At 44.4% G+C, this 22560-nt stretch overlaps 1 protein-coding gene across 2 annotated transcripts; it reads right to left on the reverse strand.

Moving 5' to 3' along the window:
* Positions 1-17842: 17842 nt before the first annotated feature.
* LOC147518409 (uncharacterized) lies at positions 17843-21684 on the reverse strand. Of its 2 annotated transcripts, none has more exons than XM_086590263.1 (3): positions 21422-21684; positions 20442-20876; positions 17843-18866 (listed from the first exon to the last, which is right to left on the reverse strand). In XM_086590263.1, exons 2-3 carry the CDS (start codon positions 20841-20843, stop codon positions 18147-18149), a joined length of 1122 nt encoding a protein of 373 aa, XP_086446389.1. In that variant the 5' UTR covers positions 20844-20876; positions 21422-21684; the 3' UTR covers positions 17843-18146. The 2 variants fall into 2 exon arrangements, with proteins under 2 accessions (XP_086446389.1, XP_086446390.1); XM_086590264.1 differs by having other exon boundaries at positions 20442-21027.
* Positions 21685-22560: the final 876 nt, after the last annotated feature.

The following is a 22560-nucleotide window of genomic DNA, read 5'->3' on the forward strand; positions in this document are numbered from 1 at the left end:
GCATTAGAATAATTTTTAGAAACTTAGGTTAATATGTAGGTAACAATCTTTGCATCTATCTATAAATATATTACATGAGTATCGATGATTGTTAGCAGTAAGTTTCTGAAATCTAGGCTAGAGTACTTATTCTACAAATCCTGTGAGAATATAGCCTAAAGCCTTATATGAGTAAAACATTTGAGAAATGACACAAGGGAGAAGTAAAATCCGGATAGAGAAATCACACGTCCACTTGCTTGATCACTATGCCATATCCTAAGAGAGAATTTAGGCCCTCTTTGGATCGATATAGCCAGAAATTCAAACCTATGAATTATTTTCCGCTAATTAAGCCCTCGAGCCTTTCTTTAGCCTTCCATAAACCAAAATTCCTTTACCCTGTTACAAAAACAAAACAAAATAAAAAAATAAAAAAAAACAACCTACCCAATCTAGAATAAGTCTGAGAATAGAATGAGGAAGAAAGAAGAAGAGAAAAAACCTGTGTAAACAAAAGTTAGTTAATTGCTTCATAAAATAAAGAAAAAAAGTTTCCATCCAAAGAAAATAAAAATAAAAATAGAAATAAAATAAAAACTTCAAAAATAGAATAAAAGGGAGTCAAAAGCCAAAGAAAAGAAAAAGAAAAATATGGCTAAGGATGGAAACAAAGTATAGTAGCAAAAGAAAATAACAAGGTTTTCTCTAAGTTACATAATATGAAGACTCTATTATCTTAGACTTGTCCTTTTGAATATCTATTTCCGTCCTTCTTAGACCATCTCCTAATCCCCGCAACACCTAATAAAGACCTCTAGCTCAATTAGGAATATGTTAGTGTGATAGTAAGTGGAAGATGTGTTTGATCGACTCCGGCTTCCTTGTTGTCATTGAGATTGTAAGGTAAAGTGTGCCCACCGTGATAACCGGAGTAAATGAAACTTGAGTGGAAAAATCAGAGTGTTGTATCTTGACTATTATTGTGAGAACCTACTTAAGGACGCTTATTCGAAGTTTAGAAACGAACCCGCTAGACATTTCATAGTATTACTCATTGTATATATGTTTATTGTAGATGATTGATTATTATGCATATATTAGCTTAGGTTTCGACTTGATTACTCTATATGCATTGCTAGTGAGAGGTATAGTTAATTTAGAGCATGAATAAGGAAACAATAGTTTTATTTCTTAGTCGTTGTAGTATAGATGAAGTTTGTGAGGTACCTTCACTGGAAAAATCTCACGAGGTTATAACTTGTCCACTAGGAATTCCTAGTGGTTTAAGGCCTTGTCAGATATGGTCAATGCAATCGCGACTCAAATAAACGAGTAGATAGAACTCCATTTTTGGTCACTTATTCTAATTTCTCATCTTTGCTTGAGGACAAGCAAAATGCTGTTTGGGGGTGGTTTGATAAGAGCCCAAACTGTAGTTTTAACCCTATAACATCATACTTTTAGACCAATTATGTGAGTAATAATTAAGAGTTAATATCGACATTACGTGTTTTTATACATTTCAGGCTTCAAAGTCCATTATGTGCAGAAATGTGCCACTTTAGCGAGATAAAGGAGCAAAGGTCGGTTGCTAAGGAGTTCTGTGATTAAAGGCCAAGATTGAAGAAGACAAAGCCTTTCTAAAGCCCGGTCAAAAGCTGAAAAGTCGACGCGGGCAGAAACAGCATACAAAGTCAGCAGAACTTCCGAAGGCCGTATCTTTGGACTTAAACCTCAGAATTGGGCCTACCTTATGTCAAAACGACCGGCTCGGAAAGAGCTTTCCAATGGTCCAAGCCTTGACCCAATCAGAGGAGCAGAAGTGGACGAAAAATTTGTTGAAGCCAACTACAGCTGAAGAGGCCTTTTTGGACTGAAAGAATTGGGTTTTGGGCCTGATTCTCTGGCCCAAAACATGGCTCCAAGCCCATGCACGATTTTTGGATCTAAAAGTATAAAAACAAGAGCTTGACTCTTTGTTAATGGTAGATAGTTAGGTTAGAAAAAGATAGATCTAGATCTAGTTTTGAGTTTTATCCCATTAATTAATTAGTTTTCATACCTTGTTTTAATATAGATTATTGAATCATTGTTACTTTTCATTAGATTAATAAAGTTAGTTGTTTTTTATAATCTAGCTTCATTTTCCATTAAACATCTATTGCAATTCATTGATGTCATTATTAGTTTAATTAAATTATTGCATGATTAGTTTCCATTGAGTTTAAATAAGCAAGGTTCAAATCTTGATATCATGTCTTGTTTGAATTCCATTGGGAATGATAAGCGAATGATTCTCGGCTAAACCTCCATTTGGGGGGTTGAGAAGCCTTGATGAAAGCTTGATTCGATTATCGTGAAAGTCGCCGTAATTTCCTTTCCACTCTAGAAATGATTAGTTCACCATGAGAATGGGTGTAATCGTTCACATGCTAGTTATGAATTGGTAGAAATGCCATGTGTAATTAGGGATTAGGAGTAACCATATTGTTCGCCTGGGCGATTCATTCGGATTACTGACGATTCGTCGTTAGTAGGATTAAGTCGAAGTTAAGGTGGAATCAATCCCCCTCTAACTCCTTATCATAGAATCAACGTAGCATTCCCATAGTTGTTCTAATAGTCAACTAGTTGCATCTTGTGGGTAGTTGCATCGTAGTCTAGTTGCCATTTCGTAAATCTCTCATTAGACTTTTTAGTTAAGATTACTTATACGTAGAGAACACAGCATGCGGAAGGACTAGGAGTGGAACGAATCATCTACTCCACTATATCTCATAGGATTGAGAGTAGAATCTTTGATAAAATATAGGCACATAAGATAGTTTTAGTTTACTTACGTTTTGAGTTTTATCGTTCATTTCGTAGGTAAACTATCAATTTTATGTTTTATCAATAAACAGTTTGTAGTTCTACGTGACAGTCAGAGCGCCATCCATTTGAGCAAAAATCCGAGTTTTCATTCTAGATCCAAGCACATACACGTGCGTTATCATTGGATTAAAGAAGTACTCGAAGACAAGCATTTGTGTATTGAGAAAATCCATACCGACAAGAACGGGTCGGATATGATGACCAAAGTCTTACCGAAAGGTAAGTTTGATATATGTTGTGCTACCGTCAGAATGGTAGCAGACTCCTCCTGTTGATTTGGAAATTGCATGGAGGTATCCCCCCCTCACTGTTCGGGAGGGGGAGATTGTTGGAGTTATCCCTCACATGAGGAGAAAAGAAGTTCAGTTTGCGTGGAGAAGCTTGGCCAAGACGCCGCCTCCTATTAGTCTTGCTTTTAGCGCGTGCCTCGCTTCCATGCCGTGAACAACCTCTAGTGTTTTTAGGGCGCGCACGCTCGACTTTGGCCTTGCCCAAGGCGCACCCGCGCCCGTGCCTATTTTGGTCAGGATTTCTATTTTTGCAAAATTGTGAGTTTGCAATATAAGGTTTGGGTTTTTGGCAAAACCTAAGACATGTAAGACACGAAAAAGACATATCACACAGAGAGGAAACCCAATCTTGAAAGCAATGAAGATTGAGAGATAACCTTTACAAAGAGACAAGTTTGTAAAGAGAGAGGAGTGATCTAGTAAGGTGAGAGACTGAAAGGAGTGATTGTAATTTTCTTTCTCACTTTATAAAAAGATTAACTCTTGTGGAAGTAGGCACCATTAGCCGAACCACAGTATATCTTTGTGTTGTGGTATGCGTTTTACTTCTTTATATTATTATATGTTGTTAATAGTTGTTTAGAGAGTTGGGCATGTAAGCTAGGTTGTAATTGATATTTAGAATTTGTCTAGAATTGAAATGAGTTCAAATACAAATTATCTGTGTAGTGGGGATCGATTGATATCGGATTCAACCCCAACAGTTACATCTACTAGGCTATGTTAATACCAATTTACACATGCGAATAACAATTATTACCAAATTTGTGACTTCTAGTGATTTTACTCCTGATGCCTCATTACCAACCTTCTTCTTTTTTTTTTTCTAGAATTCAAACATTGCTTCCTTTTAGCTTGTTTCTCTCCTTCGATCATTTCATCAACGTTGTTTAGCGAAGTTTGAAGAATAGTTTTAGATTTGTTTCTTCATTTTTTTGGGGTTTTGTTAATTTTGAGTTTTAGATCTTAAAACCTGAGTTGGAATAGTTGGAATGGTTGTTAATTTTGAGTTTTAGATTTGAAAGAGTAAAAAGTATAGTTAGGTTGGGTTTTGTGTTTGAGTCTGAGAGTAAAGAGAGAGAGAGAGTTGAGATAATTTTTCCGGGGTATTTTTGTCAGTTTATTTTGTTTTAGAAAAGAGTGGTGTTTTGTGAGTTGATCTGATTAGAAGGGGTTTTAATGTACCGGTTTTTGTAGTAGGGAGATTAAACCCAAATCCTGGTTGATTTTTTGCTACGAATTTACTCCTTTTATACCACGAACATTTTATAATGGGCATTGTAGGGGAGTGATATTCTCTATCCAGCACACGCTTAACATGGTGGAACTAATACACCGACCTATGGTCTCAGGTCGCATCCATGAGTCAACATCGCGCCACAGGACAGATCGCAACATCATGCGAACTACGCCAGGCAGTGACACAGACCCCCTATCCATAAGCAATCATGATTGAAGGTGTACTTGCACTCATCCTGACTGTCAGTCACTGGTCACGGCCGGAAGCTACTTGCCCAGACTGCCACTCCTCATCATCACAGCAGACCTATGTAGATATTTCTCACGAGCTCCCATGATCCACACCCCACGTTGGTGACATCCTTTACACGTGGAGGGTTAGGATACACTTTCAATCTCTATAAATACCTCTCCTATGAACTACGCCAGACCTGATTCTACTCGACCCCGTGAACCCGCAGAGTAAGATAAGATACGAGGCGATTCGCTCTCAAAGCCAACTCGGTCTCACCCATCCATCCATACCCCCCCAGACCGCTTGTAAGGGAATATCACATCACACCTTTACATTGGCGCCGCCCGGTGGTCTCGATTACTTGAGAAACCAAACCACTTTACAATCAAGAGCCAAAAATCAAAACAAAAGATTCTCAAGCCCACGGCATGGCAAGCCTCAAGCTCAATTCCACACTTTGGCGCGGACCAGCTAGGAACAATGAATGAACAAATTGCCCAACTCAGGCAAGAAAACGCCACATTACGCGGCAAAGTTGATACACGAGCCCACTAGTCGGCATCGTAAGACGACGCCATCAACGCTACCAACAGATCACCGAAGCTAAACCAAAGGCTCGACAAGAATGCGGTCAAGAAAGATTCCACCCGTGATAGTGCAGAAAATGCCGAAAACCTATCGCCAAGATCTCCATTTGCTGCTGAAGTTATTTCACAAGGTCTCCCTCCGGACTTTGTCCAACCACGGTTCCTAATCAGATGACGGTCGCGACATGCCCAGCCAAAGATATAGCACGATATGCTCAAAGCCTTGCACTCTGGCCAGAGTTCGACCATCTCCGATCACGTGCTCTTTCCAAAGAAGCTTAAAGGATCGGCCCACTCGATTGGTTCTTCTCCCTCGAACCGGACTCCATAAGAAGCTTTGAACGTTTTTTTACCGACTGCTCGCGAGCCAAGACGCATTACAACAATGACGCAAGAAGGGTGATCTCAATTCACTCTTCCAAATTTCGCCCGGGCAAGGAGGAAACCTACAGCCCTTCTTAAGCCGGTTCAAAACGTAACTCTTGGACATGGAAAGCGGCCTCAAGGAATCATTTGCCGCAGTTGGCTTTCACAACCGCTGCCGACCCGCTAACACCGACCTAACCAGTCGCTTTTGAAAGACCAACCCGAACGTTATCGAAGCAGACGCCGAGTGGATAAATACATCAAGTTGCAAGAGGCTTTGCTAAAGCGTAAAACGTAGAAGAAGAAGAAGAAGAAACGTAAGAGGGAGAGGTTTACTAAGTAGCATCATCCTCTAGGAAACGACTCGACAACAAGGGCAACCCTCCGCATCCAAACCAAGAAATGATCGGAATTCGCCGCGGCTCACCGTGATCTCCTAGTTACATACTAGAAAAGATCAAGCGAGCTGCATTCTACCGACTAGAGATAAGGCAGCCAACAGATCGCCCAGACCACCCCTACTGCGCTTTTCACCGCACCAATTGCCACAAGACCGACGTATGCTGGGGGCTCAAACATTATTTGCAGGATCTGGTCGAAGCTGGGCACATCAAGCAGTACACCAATATACCAGACGGCGACCTGCGCCACAAACCGATGGGGCCGACACGCAGAAGCAGTCCCCACCCCGGCGAGCGTTCCGAGGCCTCAAAACCGCCCTCACAGCCGAGGACGTTCCAGAGAACGCGTCCGTCAAGATCGCCGCCAACCATCAAGAGGGCGCGAGTACGACAGAACCATCCACATGATCACATTACAGGACGATTCCGTCTCAAGTTCGCGCGAAAAAAGAAGGCGCGTCGGTGCCCTCCATGAAGTGTACAACTTCTCTTCACAAGCCACACCCGCGCCATGCACCTCAAGGCGTAGAACAGGAGACATCACCTTCTCAGAGGCCGACCTCAACAAGGTCTGCCTCCTCCCGCATAACGACGCACTCGTGGTCCACGTCAAAATCAGTGACTGGACCGTCAAGCGAGTTTTGATCGATCCTGGTAGCTCTTGTGATATTTTGTTCTACCACACGATCCAAGAGATGAACTTGCCAAAGTCGGTCTTCATAGACCCCATCGCACCCCTCTTCGGATTCAACGGCTCCAGAGCCGATCCAATAGGCGACATCATACTCCCAGTCTCAGTGGGTTCCCGGGAAGACAAAGTCAGCTTCAACACGCGCTTCAGCGTCCTAGATACCAAGTCGTCCTACAACGCCATTCTAGGACGACGGTGGATACATCAGATGCAGGCCGTACCGTCCACGTTGCACCAAGTCATCCGTTTTCCTGGCCCAAGGGGAATGATGGAACTTCGAAGCAACCAGCTCGAGGCCCATCATTGTAACCAGATCATCGCAGCAAACAAGACCACGGAACCTCCCATCTCCGTCAGCAACGAGCCTACCAGCTATACAATGGCCAAAGATTTAGTGGTCGGTGAGAGCTAAGCGAACAAAACGTAACTGGGGCTCCAACAAGAGTTTCCACTCACCACCCGATCTCACCACTACCAAAGCAAAGCAGCGCACTAACAAGATAAATCCTCGAGGTCGCCCCATTGGAAAGCATCACTTAACAAGCAAAGTCTCGCGGATACCACCACCACCTCCCTCCAACCGTAAGAATGGCGGGGAACTACCCGGTTCTTGTTGTCACAACAACAAGAAGCTTTTCGACTCGTTGTCGTGACCAGTGGACGTTCCAGTTCCTCCGGCTACTCCAGCCAGCCAGCGAACCAACACCGAGTCTGCAAAGAGTAATCCTCCAGAGAACGCTCAAAACGCACAAGACCAAGCACCGACTCAAGACAAGCAGCAAGTGAACCTGGGAACCGAAGACGACCCTAAACTCGTCTATGTGGGAGCCAACCTTGACCCCACACTTAAGGCTCAACTTGTAAATTTTCTGTCCATGAATAAAGATGTGTTCGCTTGGTCGTATATCGATGTGCCTGGTATAGACCCTAGTGTTGCATGCCACCGGTTAAACGTCAACCTTGGTGCCAAACCAGTTCGACAGCGACCTAGAAGATTGTCTCTACGCTTTCAAAAAGCAGTCAACGATGAGGTTGATAAGCTCAAACAAGTAGGGTTCATCCGCAAGGTTGACTACCCAGAGTGGGTCGCAAACATAGTGGCCGTTCCAAAGAAGAATGGTACAGTCCGCCTGTGCGTCGACTTCACCAACGTCAATCAAGAAACCCCAAAAGACAGCTTCCCCCTGCCAAGAATCGACCAACTAGTCGACCAAACTTGTGGGCACGAGCTGCTATCATTCATGGACGCGTATAGTGGGTACAATCGATATACCACTAGAAGAAGATCGAGAAGACATCGCTCATCATCGAAAGCAAGGAATTTATTGTTACAACGCTCTCCGCTCGACTAAAGAACGCAGAGTTTAACCTATCGGGGCTAGTAACTAACATGTTCCAGTGACATGTAGGGGACACCATGGAGGTCTACATCGACGATATGGTTGTCAAAAGCAAAGAAAGCAAAGCGACCACCTTACTCACCTCGAAAGCAAGTGTTCTCCGCACTACTTAACGAACCGGAATGAAGTCGAACCTGAGAAGTGTCTTTTCGAGCGCCCTCCCGAAAATTTCTCGGATATCGTCTCGCGAACGAGGTATCGGGCAAATCCGATCAGATTCGGCGTTCTTAGACATGCCCGACCCGCAAAACAAAGAAGCAGATGAAAAGTTGTCGCATGGTCGCTGCACTCAACCGTTCATATCAAGAGCATCCGATAAGTGCCGACCGCTCCTACAGATACTAAAGAAAGGCGAAAGCAATTCTCATGGAACGATCAATGCCACCAAGCATTCGCCACCCTTAAGGAGTACCTCATTAACACCTCCCGGCCCTAGCCAAACCAACAGACGGAGAAACTTTGGGGCTCTATCCGGGCGGTATCCGATTTCGCCATCAGTTCGGTCCTATTCAAGGACGAGCACAATTTAGAAAAGCCGATCTACTTCACAAGCAAGACACTCACTCCAGCAGAGAAGAACTACTCTTACATAGAAAGAGCGGTCCTTGCTTTGTTATACTCGGCAAGAAAATTCAGACCGTATTTCCAGGCTCATCCAATCAAAGTACTTACAGATCTCCCTTTGAAGAGGATTCTTCACAAAGAAAACAAGACTACTAGGATGGCAATATGGGCGAAGAGTGGCGAAGCACCACATGGACTTCGGCCCCCCAAGATATCGCAGTATGGTCGTCGCTGCAGACTTCCTAGCAGATTTCCCGCCGACGAAACCCTAATGGGGAGGTCAAAACAGAGGTCGCACTCCAAGAAAGCGAAAGCATGCAAACAAACGTCTCTCTACGCCGATGGTTCCAAAGAACCCCGAGGCAATGGCATGGGAATCGCTTTTAGTCTCCCCGAGGGAGCTATGGTAGAGAAGGCAGTTCAGATAGACTTTCGCGAACGCCCAACAACGGCAAGACGACGGCACTAATAATGGGAATGCGTCTGGCCGATCCATTTCGGAGTAAAGGAGATCCAAATCTTTAGTGACTCGCGAATCGGTCGCTCGCAAAGTTGCAAAAAGAGTACACTACCAAATGAAGGTAACCTCTCTAAATACCTTCAAGTTGTTAACGATTTGCTTCCGTCATTTAGCAGAGCGACAATACACCATTTTTTGCGTGACGAGAACCGTCACGCAGATAGCTTGGCATATCTAGCCACTCAGACACCAAACTGTGTCCCTAGACAACTGATTATCGAAGTAGTCGATCGACCAGCTTACCAAGCGGACCAAGTCTTGACAATTAGCTTAATTGTTCCCCTCCAAGAAGATCGACGAGCCAAACCTGGATGCAGCCTATTATACAGTACATCCAGTACGGCACACTCCCAGATGAGCGCACCAAAGCCAAGAAGGTTCCACACCAAGCATGTAGCTATTGTTTGGTGAACGGCAGATTATTCCGCAAATCCGCAGGAGGACCTCATCTGAGATGTATCAGTCCAGAGCAAGGCCAGCTAATTTTTGCTGAAATTCACGAAGGAGAGTGCGGCAACCATGCCGAGGTCGATCATTAGCCCACAAAGCGATCTCCCCAAGGGTACTTCGGCCCTCAGATGCAGATTGATGCTAAAAGCGATGTCCTCAAGTGTGTCAAATGCCAAACATTTGGTCACAACATCATACCATTTCGCGAATTGATTAACATCGCGAGCCCTCGCCGCTCCACATGTGGGGCATGGACATTATGGGACCATTCGCCCCACGTAAGAGCACCGGCTTCCGCTTCATTCTTGTTGCCACGCACTACTTCACTAAGTGGGTTGAAGCAATTCCATTAGCACACGCCAAAGAATCACATGTCGAAATTTCATTTGGACTCATATCATCACCCCGGTTTGGCTTACCACATACACCGGTGATGGACAATAATGGCTCCCGTTTCAAGGGAAAATAAATAAAAGAGTTTTCGCCAAATGGAAGATCGCTCATGCATTCTCTACACCACAAGATGCTTCAAAGCAATGGACAAGCAGAGGCCGAAGAACAAAGCCATTTCGAGAATTTGAAGAAGAAAATTGAAAAGAACAAGAGCCGCTGGCCAAATCACCGGAGAACATACTATGGGCTCATCGCGACTACTACCGCTTCAAGCACCGGGCGAAGTCACCATTTTCCCCCTGCGGTATATGGTACGAAGCCGCCATCCCCACCGAAATGACAATCACGACAACCCGATCCGAACTTGTCGAATCGGGCCTTAATGACTTCGGTTCTAGCTCGAGATCAACCTCCTCGAGGAACGGCGCGACCTAGCAGCCATCAGGGTGGCAGCCTACCAACAGGTCCTCAAGAGATCTTACAACAAACGAGTACATCCACGGTCTTTTCAACCGGGAGATCTCGTTTTGAAGAAAACTCAAGATGACGCTAAGCTAGCACCAACGTGGGAAGGCCCTTACATAGTGGAACGCGTCGTCGGCAATGGCGCGTATTGGATTAAAACCCAAGAAGGAAAGTTGCTGCCACGACCATGGAACACATACTTGCTAAATCAATTTTACCAATAGTTGTATTACGCATTGTAATTCCTGTTCCCAGGCACTACAAAGTTCATATGAAAGAACCTCAAGATTGTTATCATAAATGGCGGATCTACTCACATCTCCAAACCATACCTCTCACACAGCAAGCTCCATACCGAAGCACGCTCTCATGTGAGCGTAACGCTTTCAGAGCGTAACGCCTCGGGGGCTAAACACGCCTCATACGCGGCGGGACGCCTCGGGAGCTTCTTGGGCTTATCGCCTCTCCGAAGTCTCGCTAAGTTGAGGACCTATACTTCTAGGATCAGCAGAACGCTCGGGGAGCGAACGCCTCGGGGCTAGACACGCCTCGAGCACCACGCCGAGGAGGCTAAACACGCTCTCATGCGAGCAGGACGCTCTCAGGAGCTTAGTGGCTTATCGCCTCTCCGAGTCTCGCTAAGTTGAGGACCTATACTTCTAGGATCAGCTCAGCGAGAACGCTCTCAGGAGCACCACGCCCTCAGAGGCTAAACACGCTCTCATGCGGCGGGGCGTGACGCTCGGGAGCTTACAGTTTATCGCCTCTCGAAGTCTCGCTAAGTTGAGGACCTATACTTCTAGGATCACCTCGCCGAGAACTCTCCGAGCGTAACGCCCTCAGGGGCTAGACACGCCTTATCTGGAAAGCGCGCTCAGAGCGTAAGCCCTCGGGGGCTAAACACGCCTCGAAAGCGGGACGCCTCTCAGAGCCCTACAGCTTATCGCCTGCCGAAGTCTCGCTAAGTTGGGGACCTATACTTCTAGGATCAACTAAGCGAACGCCTCAGAGCATTACGCCCTACCGGAGGCTAAAACAAACTCTCATAACGAAAGGCGTTCTCGGGGAGCTTACTGGGCTCATAGCCTCTTTGATCCTCACTAGACGAGGGACCGACACTCCTAGGGTTCACCAAAGAAGAACGCCCCAAAGTGAGCAACATAACCCACTTAACTCGCTAGGGCACGGTCCCCCTTTCGTCCAAAAGATCAAACACTTACATGTCGCGTTCCGCCGCATTATCATACCCAAATTTTAACATATAACGAGAATACATCTCAGAAGCAAAATCCATAGACAGAATCAAAGCCATGAACAATCAGACCAAAAAGTACATAGCATTAATCAAGTACTCACCAAAAGGAACACACATTTCGGATCCAGTGAAATCAGCTCTAAAACACCGACCTGCTGGGTCTACCCAGAAAATCCAGGTCGGCTACCAAATTACAAAAACCAAAGTTAATGAACTGCCACTTTCGTGGAAACCAGTTCTCCAAATTCAAAAGAAGCGAACTGCTCGGGCAAGCCCGAAAACGCAGCTCTAGTGTTTAACCCTCGTAGGGGCAAAGAAGACACACGTTCGTATCAAACACAAAAACAAATTCTCACCAGAAGACAGAATCGGCATCACGGAGCAGCGACCACATGTTTATCCTCAGGAGCAGCGCTGGTGGAGGGAACATGCCTGGCAGCTCGCAGAACAACACGCATACCGGCCTCTCGAGCCCCATCTGCCTTCTTTTAGTCTGCCAATATTTCCGCGTCCGCCTTGGCGCGTACTCACCATGAGCAGTGGTATACGCGTTCTGAGCCTTACGGGCAACCCTCTGGCATTGCTTCGCGTACTCGGTGACTTCCGCGATCTCCACTTGCAGATCAGCCATGACGCAGAAGAAGTTTCGTGATTTTCATCAAGAATAAAGACGACATCTCTCCGACATAGTCTCCAACCTTTTCTTGTCAGCCACCCGAGCAGCTCGCAGACATCCCAGCTCGACTCGGGCATCAACATCAGTATCAGAGCGTTGCACAACACTCTTCAACTTATCATAACCAGCAAGAAACTACAAGTACGGAAAGACAAAGAAAATAAATCAAAGCGGACGACTAAAAAGTTAACAAACAACGTACTCACCAAACAGCTCGCCATGTCCATGGTCCCCAGGAGCATATCCATATCTTCGTCCTCGACCTCAGCTTTGTCCCCGTCCAGCACGATACCCCTCAGAGACTAGTCGCTATAGCGCAGAGTGGAAGCTGCAGTCGGAGCGCTTTACAGCACGCCTCTTCCCCGTCTTCCCGACGTAGAAGAACTCACTTCCCACGTCCCCAACGTGAAAGTGTGAGCTCCCACTAGCGACGTGGCCCCCCTGCTCCAGGTCGTCTACCCTTTCGGCAGCCCGAGGGACGCCGTCCTCCCGGTGGGGCGACCTGATCACAATACCTCCAGTGGGGCGCCACGACCTCCGGGGCCGTTTAGCTTTTTTGGACCCCGACGCTACCGCCTTCCTCTTGCCACGGTCCTCATGCACATGAGGATGAAACTCCATTTCCTCCATCAGTAGAGGAGAACTCTCTCGTAGACTGCCTTCTCCCCTAACAAAAGAGTCACACCGAGCCATAGAAAAAACTAAAGCACAAGGAACAAAACAAAGCCAATGAGGGAGAGATAGCATCCAACATCACGATAAAAAAAAATGAAAGAGCAAATATACCTGAGAAGATGACCAAAGAAAGCAAGCAAGTTCAGAGGAGAAAAGACAGCAGCAACAGGAAGTCCAAATGCCGTCGCTCTCCCCGAACAGTTTATATTTATGCAAGTGAAACGTCTCTTCCCGAGGCAACTCATTATGGCATCGAGACGCCAAACGCCAATCCAACTGGCAACCATCATTTCATATTTCACAGACCGGTCATATCCGCACACGTGCCAAGCACGCACTGTAATGGAGGTGACCACTGCTCACAGGACGTTCCAGCCGTACCAATACCGGGTAACTAGAGAACGCTGTGACCAATTGCACGCATAACAGTTCAAGAGTGGCACAGGTCCACCAACCTAGAACGCTCTAACAACCTACCACAATAGCAAGCCCAAAGGCACAAAAACCAAACAAGTATACGATACGCAGGGAAGAGAGACAAAAGCCAATAGTACGTCCTTAATATAAAACAGTCAGCAAATTGAAGACCACAGTTCGGCCTCGGTTAAGCGGATAGCCGAAGCTGGTCTACCTGTGAAATCCGCCCGCCTAAACATCAATTATCATAAAACAAGTAAAGGAAAAGACGAGCTGCCCGGGCAACCCCAGGAAAACAGCTCTATTGTTTTAGGCCAGAGGCCGCGTACAAACACAAAAACCAGACATTGACCGCTCAAATAACATCATCGAAGCATTCAACAAGAGGGATGGTCAGCACTTGGGAACAGCTCGGATCACCAGGAGACGCCACCACTCCTTCAGTTAGCGTCCCACCCAGACCACCAACAACAGGAGGCTGATCGGCAACCACCTCACCTTCAGGAGCAGGAACGACCGCAGGACCAGCACTACCGACCTCGAGTGAATCGACCTGTCGGTTTGTTGTAGGTCCATGAGCTGGCTCCTCGGGCAGGTCGCCGTATCTCGCCTCTAGTTCTTCTATTTCAACACGGATAGCAAGATAGGCCTCTCTCGCCTCCATCGCAGTAATTTTTACAACGCCAAATAACGATTAGCAAAGAATAGCCTTTTTCTTGGATCGGCGACACCTCATGCCTCAATCGCCTCGTTCACAGCTGACGTCCTCTCTAGAGATAGCGTGACCAGTTGCGCCTTCAGAGTATCCAGCTCCACTTTCTCCGTTTGAGCTATCGCTCGGAGATCAGAGACCTCGAGCCTCAAGGACTCGACCTCCGACTTCTCCATTTCAGTGAAACGGTCGCGGTAATTGCCTTCAATTTCGATACCAAGCAACCAAATTTGCGGCAGCTTCGCACATAGTACCACAAACAAACGATAAGCAGCGATTAATGCGATAAGTAATAGCACAAACAAGAATAACGCGTGACCACTTACCGCATAAATCGCCTTTATCCCCCCTCGATTCGACTCCAGCTCCTTGGCATCAAGGTCCTTCCTATCACCATCAAGCGTCATCCCCTCCAACAAGCAAGCAGCTATGGGTGCGGACTTGTAGCTGCAGTCCGACCTCTTCACATAGCGCTTCTTCCCAGTCACCTCATCAATGTACATCAGGTTGCGCTCCAGATCGTCCTTGCCAAGATCTTGGATCGCCCTTACCAAAGATCTTGAGCCAACCTTCCCCTTCATCTTGCCTGAGGCATCTCCAACAACCCGGGGTCGAGCGACCTCCGGGGCAGCCTCCGGAGCAACCTCCGGGCCGTCCTCAACTAGGACGCTGAAGTCGGGTATCGGCCTCGACCTCGGGTTGCGAGCTGCCCTCCCACCTGTTCGCACCTCACCACCCTATGCAGTCTGGGCCACCCTCGCAGTCTTAGCAGGTCGGTACTCCGGAATGTCGGAGGGAGCGTCCTCCACATCAAAAGGAGCGTCCTCCTGACCCTTCCCCGATCCAGACCCGGAGGCCCCAGCTCCCCCGAGGGGTCGCTTCACCCCAGTACGGCCCCGGTTTCTATCCTCTCTGGTCACCAGATCACTCCCACGCTTCTCCATAACACGTTCCTTGGACGCTCCCTTACCACACGAGCCCCTTGTTTTTCGAGCTTCCCTTCTTCCGAACGGCAGGCCCTCCACGCTCCTTAAAGAATCCGGCGACCTCTGGCAACTTCGCCCTTTTCTCAGCCCGAGTCAGCCTAGCGAAGCTCTCGATCACTGCTCGGTTCGTCTCCTGCGCAGGACGGGTATCTGTACAAAAGACAAAATAACAAATGTTAGATCAATACAAGATCAGTCGATATCAGCGTGAAACCTAAGAAAACGTACTGGTACCCACCAGTAAAATCACACGTTTTCCTGTCCACACTAAACCCGCTCGCACAGTAGTTACCGACTAACAGGAACGGTCTTTTATCCCAAGACTCGTTACTCACTCCATCCAGAACGGGCGACAGAGTAGCTCGGGTTTGCAAGCTAAAGTTATATGCCCTAGATCGCTTCAAAGTGAAGTGCTCAATAATATCAGCGACTTCGATCTGGTATTCACCGCTGGCATTCAGCAGGTCGAACACCTTCAACAACCGCCACGTGTTACCCACGAACTGCACAGGCGCTTTGCCACAACGGTTCAAAAATTCGCAAACCAACTTCAAAAATGGTATCGTCATATGCGCCCTCAGGTGCCCCTCACAGACGATCACCCCGTGGTGCGGTGGGATGTAAAACCTCTCGCCAAAGACCAAATCGCCTCGCTCAGGCTCGTGGATCTCCAAACCGTCCACGTTTATACCATATCTCTTCCTTAGATATGGAAACGCCCTCAAAGCGTGTTTATCCATTACTTTAGGCGCTTTTTCGCTCGAAGGCGACCCTCACCGCGTCCCCGGAAGTGCTAACGTCAAGAACCACGAGAGCGATCGAGCATCGCCTTCCTCACTCTTCAGCCTCATCCCCATCACCCTCACCCAAAGATACCAACCGATTCGTTCGTCTCCTCCTCATCTTCCCAACCGAGGGAAACTTCACGAACCTCGTTCGAACGAGTGTCATCGGAATCCGACATCTTTCTCCTTTAAGCTTAACAAATCTAGCCACTAGTATCTAACAGAGTACCCTAACAACTCTAGCACAGAAGCTTAGCACCAAACAAGGGAAACGGGTTCAAAAATGGCAGAGAACTAACCTGAAGATTGGTGCGCTAATGAAGTTCTCTCTACCAGACGAAGCAGCCAAATGAAGTCTCAGTCAAGCAAGTAAAATTTTTGAACAACCGCCCCTCCAATTTCCAAGGCATTATGATTACACCCTAGCCCTAGCCGCCCACGACTTCCAAACAACTGTCTTGTCTTTTCACATCCCGAAAAAACGGTGCGCCACGTTTTCCTCTCTCGCGAATCGCCGGATCCGCCACACGTCGCACACATCGCCACACGATCGCACTAACTAGCTCACGCGGTTAACACTAGCCGTTCTTAATCGATCGTGGCAGATTCCCACCTATCACATAGTAATGCAGCGTGCCACCGTTTCTCTCGGCCAGGTCATTATCACAACCTACACCGAGAGGGCCGCGGTAGGGAGTGATATTCTCTATCCAAAGACACGCTTTAACATGGTGGAACTAATACACCGACCTATGGTCTCGTGTCGCATCCATGAGTCAACATCGCTACGGGGACCGATCGCAACATCATACGAACTCACGCCAAAGGCGGTGACACGGCACTCTATCCATAAGCAATCATGATTGAAGGTGTATTTGCACTCATCCCGACCGCCGGGCCATCGGGGGTCACGCCGCAAGCTACTTGCCCAGACTGCCACTCCTCATCATCACAGCAGACCTATGTAGATATTTCTCACGAGCTCCCATGATCCACACCCCACGTTGGTGACATCCTTTACACGTGGAGGGTTAGGATACACTTTCAATCTCTATAAATACCTCTCCTATGAACTACGCCAGACCTGATTCTACTCTGACCCCAGGAACCCAGAGTAAGATACGTAGGCAGTTCGCTCTCAAAGCCGAACTCGGTCTCACCCATCCATCCATACCAGTCCCCCAGAGACTGTTTGTAAGGGAATATCACATCACACCTTTACAGGCATCTCTTTTCACTCTCCATCTCTCATCCTTTGGAATGGATAATATTTGTTAGTTGCGTGCGACGAAGTTCCTCATATTATTTTGCTCTGCTGATGATGACACGCAAACGCACTAGGCACTACCTTAAGTGCGTTGCTTCTGTCAGCCGATCGAGGACTTGCACCATTTTTGAATTGACATTAATCAGCCGATCGAGGATCTATTTTTTTTATACCAACCTTGCTGGACTGGCCTGTGCATGGTCAGGCTAATATTTGAAGGACCAATGCGGCCTTAATTAGCAAAGAGGAGGGAAATGAGTCACAGTGAGCACCTAGTGTGTGCTTTTCATTAGCAGTAATTAGTATTGTATGAAATAAAATACTATGAAACCAACGCAAAAAACATCCCTCTAAGCTGCGAAAGAGCTGTGATTCCGGAACGGTACTTCACAAAGGGCCTCAGTGCAACGATAAGGTGTCTCCCTTGTGGCATGGAGGTATGGTTTCGAATGGCAGAAGCAACCTCTCGTCGTGGGTGGTAATAAGACTACGTGCATCTGACCCTTCCAAAGTACTGACGCAAAAGACTCATATAAGAAGCAAGTTATTTTATTGATTGAGTAAATTATATTGAAGTTCACAAGTAGCAAGAGCCTCAGAGAAGAGGACAGGGAAAAGTAAGAAGCTATTTTATTGATCGATATAAATATACATGAATTTCAGTTCAGCGTGATTGGTTCCATTGTCTGAAACTCTGAATAACTAAGACTTATAAATAACAGAACATCTACATGTATTTACATTTGAAGGACAATAACAATACCTACCTGAATGTCTCATAAAATCCCATCAAAGCTATCCAGGTAAACTGCATTTGCTTCCTGAGTAACAAAGTCAATGACATGAAAAATGGTGACCAGTCTGACTACTAGATGATTGTATTATATTCTTGAGTATATGAATATGAAGTAGCATGTCAGAAATCTTGAGAAGCTAAGAGTTGTCGCAACTGAAGCAGATGTTCCTCATTTGAAATGCGAAGAGAAAGGCGGAGATTTGTCAAAACAGACTCTTGCGCCCAACTTAAAGGACCAGAAGCATAGAGAGCTTGCAGCGTCATTCTATATGCACGTAATTCTAGCTCACGGACATTGGCTTCTAATTCATCTTCTGAGGATATGTTATCTCTCCAAGAGACAGATGGGCAGAATGACTCCGCATCGTCAAAAGAGCTGTCAGTGAAATCCTTATATGATTTCCTAGCAATTTGAACTGTATATTCTGGAAAGTCATTACTGCTACAACTAGCAACGGAACATCCATAACTTTCTTCAGTAATCAGAGCAGGCATTGGAGATCGACGCATGGAAAAATGGCTTGTTTTTTTCCTTTCAGCGTCCCTTTCAGAATATCCAACCCTGCAACTCTTGCCTACATTTGCTTCTTCTGATGAAACACGGCCCACCTGTTTTCTCTTTTTAGTACCTGATTCCATAGTTGCATCATCAAAACGCAAGCTGTGTTTTCTCTTCAAGGTTCTCAAATGATGGAAAGTGCTGAGTTCTTCCTGGCCCTTTTTTTCTCTGGAATAAATTACTTCCTGGATTCCGGGTGGGATGTCACTACCCAAGTCAATATGGTATTTTGAGTTATTGTGTACAATTTTGTTACCAATATTTTTATCACCAGCAGCAACCTGCAAGTGCATAACACACACAAGTCTGAAGTTAGGAACACAATAAAAATGTGATTGTCCAATAAGAGCTCTTAACATTGTGTAAATAGCATGAAAATGGAGCAAAATCAGCTAATACATATGGGGCTACTGCATTTGTATGATGAAAGATTTCAATCAGATACTTAACACCTGACTACAAGGTTTAAGATGTTCAACAATGTCAAGAATGGAATTTCTAATATCAGTTTCTTTCACAGTAAAACAGAGACAGCGTACTCTCCCTCTTTAAAGTCAAAAAAGTACTTCAGTTTTTATTACAAATCATTAGACCAGGATAACATCAATCATCAAATCGTCATATCTACAAGATAACCTTATGATACTTGTACAGGTACAAAAAGTTGTACATACCCCTAATGACTGTCCCATGGGAAATGCTGCAAGAACCTTGAGGACCTCTTTATGAGATTAAGCATAATCCGAGACCATCATGTTCAAACTTCAAAGGGTTTATTAAGCAATATCAGTTTCTAATAATTGGTAGATTCCAGTTGCTAAAAAACGAATTTTTTTACGAACAGTGAAAGAAATAATAGCATTTAGATTAGCCTTCCTTTACTAAATACGCCTTAACTTTAACATCAAGCTAAAGTAAATATGTAATTGACAAGATACGTACATGTAAGAGAGGTAGAATGATATAGCATTAAAGCTTATTAAAATAAGAGTAGTTGACAGAACACAATAACATTCTGTTTACATAGAAGCTTCATCCAATATAGATATTGCTAAAGGTTCAGCAAACTTAAATAAGACTAACCGGTTGCGATATACATCTAAGACTACAAGCAGGAGTGCACACAATAGTACGAGGGGGAAGTATAGTCTAACGTTAACAAAGGAGATGGAGGGGGGGAGAGCTAAAATGGGGAATGAAGAGATCACCACCATTTTCTCAAACTAATTTCACATTATTACCAGAGTATTTCAATCAAGAGAATTAAAAAGAAGACTATGCAAAAGTCCCTATTGATGTGATTATACATACTCAGATAAAACTTAAAGTCGGAACCATGATCACAATACTCTACATTCCAGTTGTAATGTAGGGCCTCGCATCAAACATTATATTGAAAGCCTTGTGATATTTATATATAACTAGTTGTACTAGGTAACAATAAGCATCATGCATCAATGAATTTCAGTAAAGTACTAAGAATTCAAGTGTAGAACTAATGACAACTGGTCAACTGGATACTTTTAGGCAAACATATTTCTACCATTTTGTTTGGGAATTGTGACCAGTGAAACAATAGCTTGTGAGTAACAAAACTGAAAGAAGTATGAATTGTGCAAGCAGGCAACAGAACAGCAGAAAAAACAGGACATCAACAAGACACCCATGACTGCAATAAAGTTCGAGGAGATCAACCTCAATCAGCAGCATGTAGTTTGACAGAGAACTAGTGAACTACAGTGTTAAAAAGTGTTTTTAATGTAAAGTAGTACATGTAATACAAAGTGAAGACCAAAGAGCATTACAATAATGGTAATATTATTAACCATTGGTAGCAAATATACTTTGATTTATACCTTTCCAATCACGGTCCACTTGGAGTTCTGCCAAACTTGATGAATCCTTAAGCTACATGGATGGAATTCCTTAAGCTGGATAGACCCCAAGAATTTGACTACAACCCGATCACTCTTCAAAACCTTTGCAACCTTCCCAACCCTCCAACAGTGAATATCAAACACCTCAGCTATATCACCAGACATCCAGTTCTCTTCTTCCTTTGTTGGTGGTGACTGAGGTCTAACATCATCTAGAGGCACTTTTTCTACAACTGGCACTCCTTCAACATTCAACAGCATCTCATACTTAACAATGTATTGGTCGCCATCTGCTGAAATTATTCTACCAGGAAACCATGCTTCATTCTGCTCATGCGTCCTTCTCAAGACTTCCACTTTATTACCTTTTCTAAACTTCATGATTCTACAATAACTTAAGATTGATAGCTTCACCTAACACAAATCAATAAAATAAATAAATAAATACTAAAAAATCATATCGGTACTTGTCCCATTTCAGAGCATAAAGCTTTATGTTAATCTGGTTACTGAATCTTGACGTCAGTCCCACTACGATGCACATTTTCACCATGTAGCAAAGCTTCTGCATCTCGCATTTTATAGAAAAGTTCTACGGTTATTTTTCAAATTTCCACCCCTCTCTCTCTCATGAAAGAAAGCAACGGGCAAGGTGCATATTGGAAGATCCAAAAAACTATAAGACTGATTACTTTCAAAAGGACCTCAAACTATGGTTATGCATTATCCTTTTTTTTTTTGGTTCTTTCTATGGGGACCAATTTATGGACTTGACAGACAAAGCCAGCTCATCTTCATAGTTCAAAGAAGATTTCAATTTACTACAACCCAAAAACAAAACCGACCCAAGATCAAAAACATTGATTTCTTCATCTTATTATATTGGATTAAAATTCACGAAAAAAAAATACCAAGTTTAAGAGATAGCAAGCAGTGTAAAAAATATAAGAAGTTATTACCTTTGGTTTGATGAATAGAGAGTAAAAGAGAGTGGGTGTTTGAAAAGGAATGCAAGGTTGATTGTTGTGAATATAGGACCATATGTGTTTTCGGAGAATGGTGTGCTGTTTCTGTTCTTACCTGGAATAGAGAGATTAGGGAGAGAGAGAGAAAAGGAGAGTAACATAAACCGGTTTTTAAGTTGGGATTATCACGCAATTAGCTCTTATCATTTTTCCAATTCTCGTGTCTTAAACGTATGTATTATTGTTTTTGTGAGTCCTTAAATTGGTATATTTATGGTGATTATATGATCCTTGACACATTTGAATTTTCAGATTAGGGATGTTAGCAAGCCAGTACGCAACACACTGCTAGCATTCTAAGAGCATTCTCCATATAATCAACAACTTTTTATCTCCACATAGTACTATTTCCCCTTGTTATTTTGTTGGTGAAAAACTAATAGACATTGCTCATTGCAAATGTGACTTTAAACTTCAGACCTGATGTTTCATTCTGTCTGACTGTATTTTACACCAAGACAGAATGAAACATCTCGTCATATATATATATATATATATAGAAAAAAATACACATGGGACGAAATGATCTTAAAGAAAAAAAAAAATGGAAAAACATGTGGGAGAGAATGCTATCCTTATTGTTACATAGTGAATAGCTACCTCCATAGCCACTCTTGTATTAGGCCATTGTTTTTGGCTCATAAAAGTGACAAGTCCTCTCAAAATCACATGCATTGAGAATGCTCTAAGGATTGCACGAAAGTCATCCAATTTTAGGTTTTCTTTAGAATGCAATAATGGTCCCACTAATTCTTATGTTTACTGGTGGTGTGGTGGAAAAAAGAAAGGTATTCGACCTAAAAGTACGGAGACACACAATTCACGTTGTGAAATGATAATAAGACTCATATATCTCAAAATATTATTTATATACATTATTATATATATAGTTACTTAAGTTAACTTAAAATAAGTGTTGGAAAATTGGTTTAGAAATGAAGTTCCTTGTGCTAGGAATTCTTAGACGACATTTGAGTAGTCTTTTCAAAACATGTATCTTTTCGAAGAGCTGCGCAACTCTTCGAAAAGGTGCATGCTCTTCTATAAAACCAACCGAAATCATATTTTGAAAG

Source organism: Coptis chinensis, chromosome 2 (assembly GCF_015680905.1).
Source record: "Coptis chinensis isolate HL-2020 chromosome 2, ASM1568090v1, whole genome shotgun sequence".
NCBI lineage: Eukaryota > Viridiplantae > Streptophyta > Magnoliopsida > Ranunculales > Ranunculaceae > Coptis > Coptis chinensis.